At 37.4% G+C, this 12,543-nt stretch overlaps 1 protein-coding gene across 1 annotated transcript; it reads right to left on the bottom strand.

Moving 5' to 3' along the window:
• Window positions 1-523: 523 nt before the first annotated feature.
• On the bottom strand, window positions 524-1,138 carry LOC149175027 (uncharacterized). Its single transcript, XM_089421035.1, has one exon. It carries the CDS (start codon window positions 1,136-1,138, stop codon window positions 524-526), a length of 615 nt encoding a protein of 204 aa, XP_089277161.1.
• Window positions 1,139-12,543: the final 11,405 nt, after the last annotated feature.

Genomic DNA, 12,543 nt, shown 5'->3' with positions numbered 1-12,543 from the left:
TACCTCTAGTTGTCTTTAGAGGAGGGGGAGAGGTGATGAGGTCGATACCTAGAGAGTCAGGGGCCTGAGAGCGAAACTTGGCTTTGGTGGGGTATCTGGAAGGAGGAGGGTTGGAATGAGTGGGAGGAACAAGTAAATGGGGATTTGGGGGAGGTTCATCAAGAAATGATGGCTGAGTGCAGAAGATGGTGGGGGAGGATGGTTTGATAGGGAAATCCATAGCCTTGGGAGGGTTTAAGGTGTGAGAAAATGACTGAACTGAAAAGAATTGATCATAACTAGTTTTAATGCAGTGTGAAGATACATTAGAGTAAATAGAGGAGGAGTTTGCAATCGACATACTCGTAGAGAAAGCAGCCTTAGCGGCTGCCCTTGCTCTGGTTAGAGGAGGAGAGGGTGCTTCGATGGGTGCCTTTCCCCACTTCTTTCTAGTCACCTTAGTGGGCACAGGTAATGCTTCAGAGTGTGCCAAATTTGTTGCCTCTTCCCCCACTAGAGGGCTACCCTGAGCTTGAGCGTTTTTCTACAATGTATCCTTCCCCTTATCTCCGACCCTTTCCTTCTTGTTCAACGAACAATCTTTGTACAGGTGTCCCACTTTGTGGCAACGTCTGCATCGGAAAGGGACACCTTCGTAGTCTAGGGTTTGCTTTCGGGAGAAGGTTTTCCACTGTAAGGTGATGTGCTCCTGAAGACCGCCCCGAGTATCCAGGTGAACGAGAATCCTGGCATATGCCATCATGCCTGAAGCCAGATATGATCTGTCGTGATCGAGGTAGGTTCCCAGAGTGTTGCCGATGCGGCAGAATATATCCTCTGACCAGAATTGAAGGGGTAGTCTAGGTAGCCGAACCCATATAGGGCCGACTCCTATTTGTTCTTTTTCCGGGTCAAAAAGAGGGTTCCATCGCTGGAGAAGAACTGGAGCATGCTTGAAATGCCAGAAGGACGACAGGACCCAGTTTGTGTGCTCGGCTCTGGCAAAGCGCAGAGCGAACCATCCTCTAACAAAGGTTTGAATAGTTGGGAGGTCCACCAGGTGCTGCCCCCATACCTCCGAGGTCCACATCTTAAGCCTAGCCGCTGTGTAGCTATGGCTACGAATTCTTCCTACCAGAACCCGGTCTGCCGTGTCCATGGTGTCACCCCACTGAATGTCCTCCCCGAGTCTGAGGATAACGTCTTCGCTTCTGGCTTTGAAGCACTTCCTTTTTTTCCCCCTTCGCGTCGGCTCTTCAGGGTCCTCCGAATTTTCCACTGGCTGGTTAGGGTTTGAATCAGGGTTTTCAGGGTAGGGATGTTCGGCCGCTAGAATCGGTTCCGAGAGAGGGGGTACCGCCGCGTAACTGCCCAATGGAGGTGCCTCAGGTACCAAAACTTGTGGGTTTCCCTAGGCTGGGGTGTGGGTTCTCAGAGGGTTGGTTGAAGATTCACCAGGGTGGGATGAGAGGGGGGTTTGAGAGCTAGCCGCCTTAGGATTAGGATGGAGGCAGGCAAAAACAAAGGTTGTAGTTGAGGGTGACTGCAGTGGTGAGGGAGGAAACAACTAGATCAAAGGAGGCTTCAAGAAAGTTACTGTGGAGCAAGAAGGTCCCGAGATGGAAGGAAGACCCACAAGGGTAGTCGACAGGTCGCAACAGAAGGGAAGGAGTTCGTCTGCGGTGGAGCGAGGGGTTTGCTAGATATTGACATTCTCCAACGGGTCTTTCGAATAGTCTACTAGGTCAAGCTCCATACTTGTTCCAAGGTGATCTTCGCCAGCGCCTCTAGGACCATCGTAACCATCGCCGCGGGGAGGGTATTAGAATTCGGTGGGAATGCAGTGAATGGGGAGGAGGACGGTAAACAACAATGTTACAGAGTGGCTCAATGAGTTACGGGTGACAGGAACCACCGCAAGTGTTGCAGCCAGAGGGAGAACAGACGACGACAACTAGCAGGTAGGTAGGGTGAGTAGGGTGTAGTTGTGGCGGCCGTCTGCAGAATAACCCTAACCTTTTTCAGACAGTCTCCGCAGTGCCATTGAAACCGTTGGTTCTTCTCCGATTTTTTTTTTTTTTTTTTTTTTTTTTTTTTTTTTTTTTAAGTTATATCAAATCTAAATTAATTTTAGAAAAATATGACTTAAGTTTTTTAAATTTAACAATAGATTAAATTTTATAAACCAATATAGATCCATCTTAGCAACGAATCTACCAAGAGCCGAGAGAGATCAAATCTCATTATATGAAAATCTCTTTTTAGAATGTAAAACTTGAAAAAAGATGTACATGTCGAAAGATTTAATCTAATTGATAAATCTGTGATTAAAATAGATCTATAGTACTCATTTTCCATCTTTATATATAGATCGACCATAGTGTAATTTTTCATTAGTTGAATTGTATTTTTGAATAATTTACTATTATTAATATTTTATACTAAAAATTTAATGTGTTACACATTTTCGTCTTTTTAAGAACTAAATAAATTATTTTACCTTTAATTATTTTTTCCTTGTGAGTATTGAAATATTTTACTAATTAAGTTAGAATGAATATGAATGAACTATCTAGGCAATAGAAAAATATTTATTGTAATTTTGCAATCATAGTTTCAACCATACGAAGCTTTGTAATTTATAAAAATATCTTTGCATTTTTTTTTAAAGTAAGTAGTTTTGCATGTAATTTCATATATAAAATTTTGATATAAGTTCATCAATGCATAATTTATAATAAATATTATTTCATAAAAATAAAAATCATGATGATAACCATATAACAAACATAAATATCATCTAAGATACACATTCAAATTCACTACCATCATCTAATTATATACGCCTCTGACACATATAAACGTCATTAGATAACACACAAATCTAATAATCTAACAGGGCATCATCATTGCGATCACATCTAACAAAACACAAACATTGTAATATAACATCATCGCTACACACATCCTCAAATTAATATACATCTCATGTCAAATAATTGCTATAACATACATATCTATCTACAAGCATATTAAATGAACATATGTAGCATGACCTAACAATAGACACATCGACACCAACATATAAATTAAGTACATAAACACGAATAAAAAACATGCACCATATATATATATATATATATATATATATATATATATATATATACACAACAAGTCAAATAACTGCAATCAAATATTTGATACAACAAACGTAGTAGTGGCAGCCTAGTTTGCAGCAGAAGACGGTGGATGGTCAACTACTACTTCAATGTTTGTCGAACTTTGAGGTGTACAAGGAGGTGGTTGGTCTACAACAAAAGACAACAGATGGTCAACTATTGCCTTAATGTATGTCAAACTTTGAGGTGGAGGAGGAGGTGGATGGTCTGCTTTATCAAGAGAAACATGAGGCACATCCTTTATCTCTGGCATCTGATCATCAGGCGAATGATAAGGAGGTGTACTACCCGAAGGATCATCGACACCTTGACCATGATACGATGGGGTAATACAACAAGAAGCACAAGCACCACCCTCATTATCATGATCCGATGGGGTAGCAGTGCATGAAGGCACATCTGATGTATCTGGCGCTGCATGCCCTGCATCGCTCATCGTTGCCGGTAGCCTACTAGCTTCGAAGATATGACGCATAGGAGTCATCATCTCGCGTGAACAATTTCTCAAGAGATCTATGAACCTAGGATCTGTGTTGATGTCTCCAGTCCTCACAGGGCAGACTCCCTCCTAAACCAAAACTCTAGAAAACCTATTACAGTAGTCCATCCTAAATCTCAAACTAGCCCTATGGGCCCAGATGCCCACACCCCCATGAGGATGGGCCTCACCCATCTCCTCATCTGCTCCCTCTAGTGGAGGAGGAGGCATGTCCCCAAGGAATGTACCGATGCTTACAAAATATATAGTACACAACAATAATTAGAGAACTTCATTAAACAATTTAACAAAACAAGTTAAAGAACGTGCTAGAATAAGTTTTATTCTAATTAATTAAGATAATAAAATGAAACTAGATTAATTTAAATAAAACATTAATATTACCTCTACCATCTGCAGGCTCATTTGGTGTGAAGAGGACGTCGGTTCACTATCTCCAATCAATACCCACATACGGAAACAACAACAAGATAAATGTGTGGTCATCCTCACTTGCCAGTAGATCCAGTGCCTAGGCTGAAATCCTAACCTAATACTCCCAGAGCCCTCTTGGGAATCTTCTGGCTCCACATGCGCATCTACACCTCAGTCATCGGCCTAGGAGGGCGATATTCAAATGTAGGCCTAGTCTCTGGAAACCTCACAAAATATTAAAAAAAAAAATATCTGAAGCGAACGAGAAGCTCGTCCTCCTATGTATCATTGCACGACATCTATCTAAAGCCATACAAAACTGCCTAAAAGAAATGGCAGACCATATAATACATTGTGGTGCCTAAATCAAAGAATCAACATAATACAAAAGAGGGCAACTAATGCGCTACCCATCACTAGTAAAGTGTGCAATGGTGGTCACTAATAATGAGAGGCACCTAACCTCCTGTGTAGCAAAAGAATAAATATGTAGTTGTCCACCACGCACCTGAAAATTTGTTGGATGGACTACATGAGGCCCAACATATCTCTGAGAGTAGGCAAGCTGACTCTCTGTTGCAACCCCACGGGGGACATCAGGGAACTAGGGAAAATCCTCCCCTCTCCTAGATAGGCTAGTGATAAAATATATGTCCTCCTTAGAGGGGCCTCAGGACCGACATGGAAACCTTGCTCCTAGACACTCCATCAGCGGATCATATGTACCAACAAGATAGAGTGCGCCTTTAGGGATGTAGCCTCCTCACAGTAATTGAGGAGGTCTACATTCCTCAAGAGTGCTTGGGTCATTGCACTAATAGGGAGAGGGTATAAATTCCTCTCCTTTTCTTGGGCCTCCCATGGTCAGACCACATTGTATTCGTCCGCCATTTTCTCCTGCTCCTGCTACTACTCCCTCTGTTGACATCTCTGCTACATGATTGACATATAAAATACATCAACCTCATACATAAAACACATTTCTTTTTTATTAAATGAAAAATGTATTTATAAATATGGAAACATAACTTTCAATTAAAAAAAAAATAATCCTTGGTGTGCCCAAAAAACAGTAATGCACCAGCTCTGGTGCACTATCAAACACAACCACACTGGATACAGTGTGTACATATGTATGACACACCACTTTTGGTTCACATATTTAAATTTTCATCATGGTGCATCTCAAAGTTATGCATTGGTGCACAGATATAACCTTTTTGCACCGATACAGAATGTTCAGGTTATTGAATGCACTGAGCTATATTTATTATATTATTTTTCCGATGCATTTGGTAAATATAAATGCATCGGGCGAAACCTAAAAATATACGCATCGACGTACAATTTATAACTTTTCCCGATGCGTTTGCATTTACGAAACACACCACAAAAATAGTGGTGTGTTAAGTTCACTCACCAAACGATGGGGCATTAGGTTCACACACCGAATAGTGGTGCACTTTGTAAATTTATAGGGTGCACAACTATCGGTGTGAGCTAAAGCTGTCAAGTGCACCGCGCATGATTTATTTATTATTATCAATTTTTTTAAATAATGGATTTTTTGAGTTATTTTGCAATTCTAATTTGCTAAAAAAATAAATTAGAGAGAAACATAGACATTACCTGGACATTTTCTCATCAGGGAGGCATTGTTGACATGTAATTGAAAAAAAATAATTTCACCACCGTTTAAGAAAATTGGAAAGCCACACATTGAGAACAATACAAAAGGATGGTGAGCAAGAGAAGCACCAATGTTAGGGTGCTTGCATGAGGAAAGAGTGGCACCAATGCTTCAAATATCTACAACAGTGTAGATGGTAAAAATGAAATTTACGACCATGAGTTTTTTTTTAACCCTGTTTTAATGCGTTATTATAACCACACATGTGCATAAGATATCGAAGCATTTTTTTATTTTATTTTTAATTAAAAAAACTTTAGTGGTGATTTTGTTAAGACACCTCGGGGCGTTCTAATACATATACCACACCGATGCTTTGTTGGACTATAACACCACATTAAAAAAAAACCACCTAGCAGTGCTCTTTAGAAGATGCACCAGGGCGTTTTAATACATGAACAACACCAATGCTTCATTGGAATATAACACCACATTTTTTTGAAAATTAAAAACTATAGCGGTGCTCATTCTAAGTATGTATTGGGGCGTTTTACTACAAGAAGGGCACCGGTTTTGTGAGTGTATATAGCACTGACAATTCTCAAAATTTAAACTTTTTCCAGTGCTATCAATTATTTAAGAATGGATGCGTGGTATACTGTTGCCTCACCAGGTTGTTATTGTACTAGTTTAGCATCGGGTCGTCATCACAATATAGCATGAGACTAAGCAAAATGAATTTTACGACCTACATTTTTGTAAATTTAACCTTTTTCTGGTGCTATCAAGTACTATACACACCAGTGTGCTTTGTTATTTAGTGCACCATTTTTTTAAAATAAATTTGCCATGGTGCACCATGCTCTATTCGACACTGGTGCATATATGGATAGTAAAGCATCGGTTGGTTTGTATATTGTAAATGAACCATAAAAAAACATCTGCTAAAACATCCGCCCACCCACCTTTGCTAGTGACCTCCGCTACAAATGGATTTTTGGGCTTTTTTTTATAGGGGCTTCCGTAAAAACGTCCGATATAAGGTCTTTTCCTTGTAGTAGTGTGTTATCCCATTGAATATCTGACGCTAAACCATCGTACTTGCTACTCCAAACTGATGAAATGACACGTCTAAGATACAAAACTCTCATGGAACTAATTTAATATAACTTCAAATATCTGATGCCAAACCATCATACATGCCACTCCATACCAATGGTAGGAAGCATCAGAGAGATAACACTCCCATCGCACAATCTAGGTCTACCGTCAATTATTTGATGCCACACCTTCAGACTAAATGTGGGTCCTGTTGGGTATTCAACACATTTGGACATATCTATCGACATTTTTTGTGTTCGATATCTGACAGATATGAGCATCGTTAAACCGACTTCATAGCGTCAAATTTTTAATGAGAATTTCAGCGATTTTTTGTGTTGGATAATTGATGTTTCTATCGTCGAATATCCGACATTTAATAAAGTGTCAACTATTTGACACAATACGAGCGACAAGTTTCTCAAATCTAATATGTCGGATAACCGCCGCCAATAAGTCACATATCTGATGAGTAATCGTCGGATTTTGGCCCCATCTGTATTAATGATGCCGATGGTATTATTAAAACTCAAAAAACTTGTTAAGTGGTAGCATTTCATGGTCTTGATTCTTCTAGGTTATCAAGGGGTTTAATAAGTAGTTTCCCTTGAAATTCCATCTAGGTTGGTTCTCAATGTGCATAGTTGGGAACTAGAGTTGGATTTTCATCTATTAAATCTCTACAAGCCCTATGATGACAAGGAGTGGTTCTAGCACGAATTTTTTGTTGCCGAGTTGTTTACAATTGGACAATTTTATTGTTAGGGAAGACCTTAATTTCACTGTTGGTAGATATGAAATATGGGATCTCCATGCCTAGAAAGAAAGATTGGAAACCTAATTTGTAGATCATATTGAAAGAGTTAGATGGGTTGAATTGGAGACATTGGAGGTTTTCCTCACCTAGCCAAACAATAGGATAGGGAAGAAACAATTCGTGAAATATTGGACAATTTTCTTTCTCATCAAGAACTTATTCCAAAATTTAGATGGTATAGAACCCCGATTGGTAAGGTATGCATTTTAGATAATTTTCCCATCTAATTGTAACTTATCGTAGTGCATTTAAGTTATTGATTCAAATATAATCCCCATTTGGGGGAAGAGCATTATTTCATAAATCTAGTGGTGGCACCCTAGGTTCCATATATTTTGAAGTCTAAGATTCTAGCTTGTTTGAAATTTGCACACAATTTGAAATCCTTAAAGGAAAAGATGGTTTCCCGGTCCAAAGATAGGAGGGAAGAAAAGGACATTACAACTTCTGGATGTTGCATCAAAATTATCCTCATTTGATTTTAGTGGAGGTTTATCAGCACATCAAATGACTCATTTTAGAAAATTACAATAGTAATGGGTTATGTTCTTATTAGATGAGGAAAGGGAATGGAGGTTGAAAAGATGAGCTTTGTGGTTTGAGACTAGGGATTGAAACACAAAGTAATTCAAAATTACACCAACCACGAGAATAATTTTAGTACTATTTGAAACCTGGTAGATAAAGAAGAGTGTATTATAAAGGGTTTCAAGGATCTAGAAAATATAGGGATCAAACACTTATATCATATGTTTAAGGGTCGTATTCATGAAGATATATGTTCTATGCTCAAGGTACTAGAAGCATTTTATAGATTTACAAAGGAGGATGAGAATGAGAACTTATTTCATCCTATGACTTCAGAGGAATTGTCAGCTAGCATCAAAACGTTCCAAAAAGGCAAGAGCCTAGGACCTGATAGATGGACTATAAAGTTGTTTGAGGAATTTTATGACATTGTGGGAGCAAATATCCTTAGATTTATTAAATAGATTCGTCAATCAAGAAGAATTCCAAGTAGGTGCAACTCTACTTTTATTGCCCTTATTTCGAAGGTAGACAATCTGATTTTTTTAGGGAATTTCCAACCCATTTCATTATTAAATACATATATAAGATTGTCACGAAAATTACAACAGTTCATTTGAAGCCATTGCTCTTAAGAGTGATCCATGTGGAGAAGTTTGAGTTTCTAAGGGGAAGATTGATACCTAAAGCCATTGGCTTTGCTCAATAAGGGGCCCACTCAAGAAAAATGGAGGAAAGGCCCACAAATATATTAAAATTGGATATTTTAAAAGAATATGATCAAGTTTCTCTCACTTTATTAAATAATTCTTCTATTACATGTTGGGTTTGATTTTTAGATTGTGAATTAGATAATGGGGTGCATTATGTCCTCTTCTTTCTTGATATTAATAAATTGTGTAGGCTCAAAGTTTTTGAGGCCTTCAAGAGGTCTTAAACAAGGGTGTCGCCTCTCTCCATACTTGTTTCTTGTTATTGTTGGGGGACTTAATACACTATTAATCAAATCGAGACAATCACATTTTATTTGTGGGATCTCAAAGGGCTAGAATACATTTTTTACTCATCTATTACTTATGGATGTTTTCCTTTTTTCTATTGTCATAACATAGTTGAAGGTGATTGTTGTAATATGATCATCAAATATTTCTATACTTTTACAGGTTATTGGTGAATTTGGAGAAATTAACTACATATTTTCCTAAATTGGTTGTTGGAACCAAGAGACAAAATTGTTGATAGTTTTGGTCATTAGGATAATTCATTAAATGAAGGGTTCAAATGCCTAGGATACATCAATCCAAATAAATATGATATTGCAGATTAGAAGTCATTACATACAAAAGTGGAGAGATATTTTTTCTAGTATAATCAATTTCTTTCTCAAGGGGGTTGACTCGTACTCATTGAATCTGTACCAGAGGCAATTCAAGTTTATTGGCATCTATTGGCACTTATTCCATCAAGCATATTGAATAAAATTTAGAATATGACATTCAACTATATGGAAGGGCTCCACAGAGTGTACAAGGGCCCACCTAGTTAGCTGGACTTGGGTAGTTTTCCCTAAGGATCAAGGTGGGTGGGGTCTCAAAAATATCGTATATTTTGGGAATGCATTAACATGAAAATATTTGTGCGTTTTTCATATAAGATACAACTTATGGAGGAATATTTTGATGGTTAAATACATAGCACCAAGGATAATATGGGATTGGATTCACTCTAGTCATAAGACACTTCCAAATTCTTCCAATCAATGGAGGGTGATTTATTATGCTTTTCCTATAATTGGGGCTCATCTTGCTGTTGAAATGTGGCAACAAGAATATTCCAATTTTATTTTGTCCTTGAATTAAAATTGAGAATTAAAATTCGAATTTAGTCTCACCAACTGCTTGAAAAATAATTGATTAATTCATCTTGAGTTAATTAGTTGGAGAAATTCAAGCTAGAAGTCTTTGTGAAGTCATGCAACATTTATCCCTTAAATTAAGGAGATTATCCCTTAATTAAGGAGATAAGATTGAGTTATATTTGAGTTGTAATTAGTTAGCTCAGTTTACTGAGTTAAGTCCAGTTAAATTAGTTCCAAACTATTTGAGGAACTAATTGTGAGTTCAGTCAGTTAATGCATGCATGCATCCAACTAGTGTACTCCAGATAACTGAAGATTCTCTCATCAGTAACTCATGCATGTCTATTATGAGAAAGACCCAATTGAGATTAAAGATAGGGACAATGTACTATCAGTTGCATGAGTTTTCCTATAAACAAAACTCATGCATGCAGAAGGAATTCATTCCTTGAGTATTGCGCAGTTTTACAGGGTGTGAGATCAGTGTGAGTGATCAGTGTTACACTTGGTAACAGTAGGATCACCTAGGAGAAACAATGCAAGGAAATAGGAGCTTGGAGGGCAGAGGAGAAGGCTTATGAGTAGTCTATTTTGTCTGTGAGCATCTGTGAGGGATTGTACTGAGAGCTGGCTAGCTGTGAGAGCTAAGGCTTTGTGTAATCCTGATATATTTCCACTTGTATGATAATACAGATAGTCGGGTTTTTAGCTGAGGCTTTTCAAAGGTGATTTAGAACCCCATAACTAATTACACTACTAAATTGGGTTATTAGTCCTTGAAAGATTTTGGTGGTATAAAAATTAGTTATGGGGTTCTAAATCACCTTTGAAAAGCATATTATTATTTTGGTGGATGCTACAAAATGGGGTTTTAACATGGTCCAAGATGCATCACAGTGGATTTGAGGGTCCAAGTATGTGTATCTTATGTCATGAAGCAAATGAAGACCCTACTCATCTTTTTGTGAACAATCCATTCATAAGATAAGTTTGGCATATGATGGAGTCCCAAATCAACTCATTAATCTTGTGGGATAAATTGACATTAGAATCATGCTATAGGTCATTCTTGGAGAGACCAACAATGAAAAAGTATTAGGCCATCCCATTGGTGGTGGCTTGGGGAATTGGTGGCCCTCAACAGAAGTGCATTTGAGAACAAGTATACAACTTATTTGGTGGTCATGTGTGCATTATCCTAGATCGATCCTCTCAATAGTTCCACAACTAATTTGGCACATAATGCTTTTGAAGGCCCAATTACCAATCAATCTTTTCCATGGGGTTATTTTGATGGAGCTAGTCAAGAGGGGGGGTCAACGTTGTGGGATCAATTTGCTTTATTCTTCTTTGGCAATCACATTATAATAAATCAAACATTGGGGCCAAACTAATAACATGGATGAAATCAAAGCTTTGTTTATTTACTTAAATATGCTGTTTCAAAAAATATTTAAAGACTTCATTTTTTGGGGATTCCACTTTGGTTATAATTTCGATGCAACATTCAACATAGGTTTTTAGCTTGGGTCTTGAGGCCTTAGCAAATCAACTAAAGGATATACTTAATATATTTCATGATTTATGTTTTCTAAATATTTATAGAGAGCACAAAACCTTGGTTGATGCACTTTTGAAAGAGGATCTCAATCTTCCTCCAAATTTTGTCATCCTAGAATAATTCAAGGATAATTCTCTCCTATCCTATAACAATAATATTTACATTTAGACTCTTTTCTCTATTAAGATTCTAGATAAGGTTCCTTTATAGCACTGTTGAGCACAATTTTTGTTTATGTTTAGGTATATATGTGGGAGATTGTTTAGGAAGGCCAGAGTTTTTTAAAATTTTGATGTGGATATACCACCTTTGGAATGTATTTTTAATTTTTACTAAAATAGAAAGTATGATTTATTTTTGGGAAAAAAGTATTTTGGATTAGAACATTAAATATTTTAATAATACCACCAAGAGTGACTAAAAGTTATAAAAGATCTCTACATATGAAAAGGAGTGCAATGTACCTAGGGAAAATAATACGAGGTACATAGGGAGGTAACCGTTATGGCCACAACTACCCCTTTTATTTTGCTTAGATGAGTAAAAGAAAAGGAAGCCACTTCCAATTTTTATTTTTATTTTTAATGCCTAATTTTGTGTGTTTACTATCTATTCATTGACTTCTGATGCAGGAGCATGAGGATTGAAGACAAAAGACTTCGAATTTTATTCCAAAAATACAAAAAAAAAAGTTTACAAGCAAAGGAGTGGGATCCTTTAATTGTCACGTTACAAAGATTTCTAGATATGATTTGAGCTAGAATTCAGGGATTTGAATTATCTTGTAATTAATTCAAGTGTTTAGGCTTAGTTGAGATTCTTGAGGAGAATATCATGCATATTAGATATTATCTAGGATTAGGCAGATTCGATCCATTGATTTAGGATCTGATTGTTGTATGTACAAGTATTTATGTAAGTTTTGAATTATTTGAATGGGATTTTGACATATTTTGGCTGAAGAGGATTGGAATGTA

Source organism: Pinus tabuliformis, chromosome 4_1 (genome assembly GCF_031772625.1).
Source record: "Pinus tabuliformis cultivar Carrire ecotype Pingquan chromosome 4_1, CPIR1, whole genome shotgun sequence".
Taxonomy (NCBI): domain Eukaryota; kingdom Viridiplantae; phylum Streptophyta; class Pinopsida; order Pinales; family Pinaceae; genus Pinus; species Pinus tabuliformis.
The sequence above is the reverse complement of the archived record's forward strand: the minus strand, read 5'-3'. Positions and strand labels throughout refer to the sequence as shown.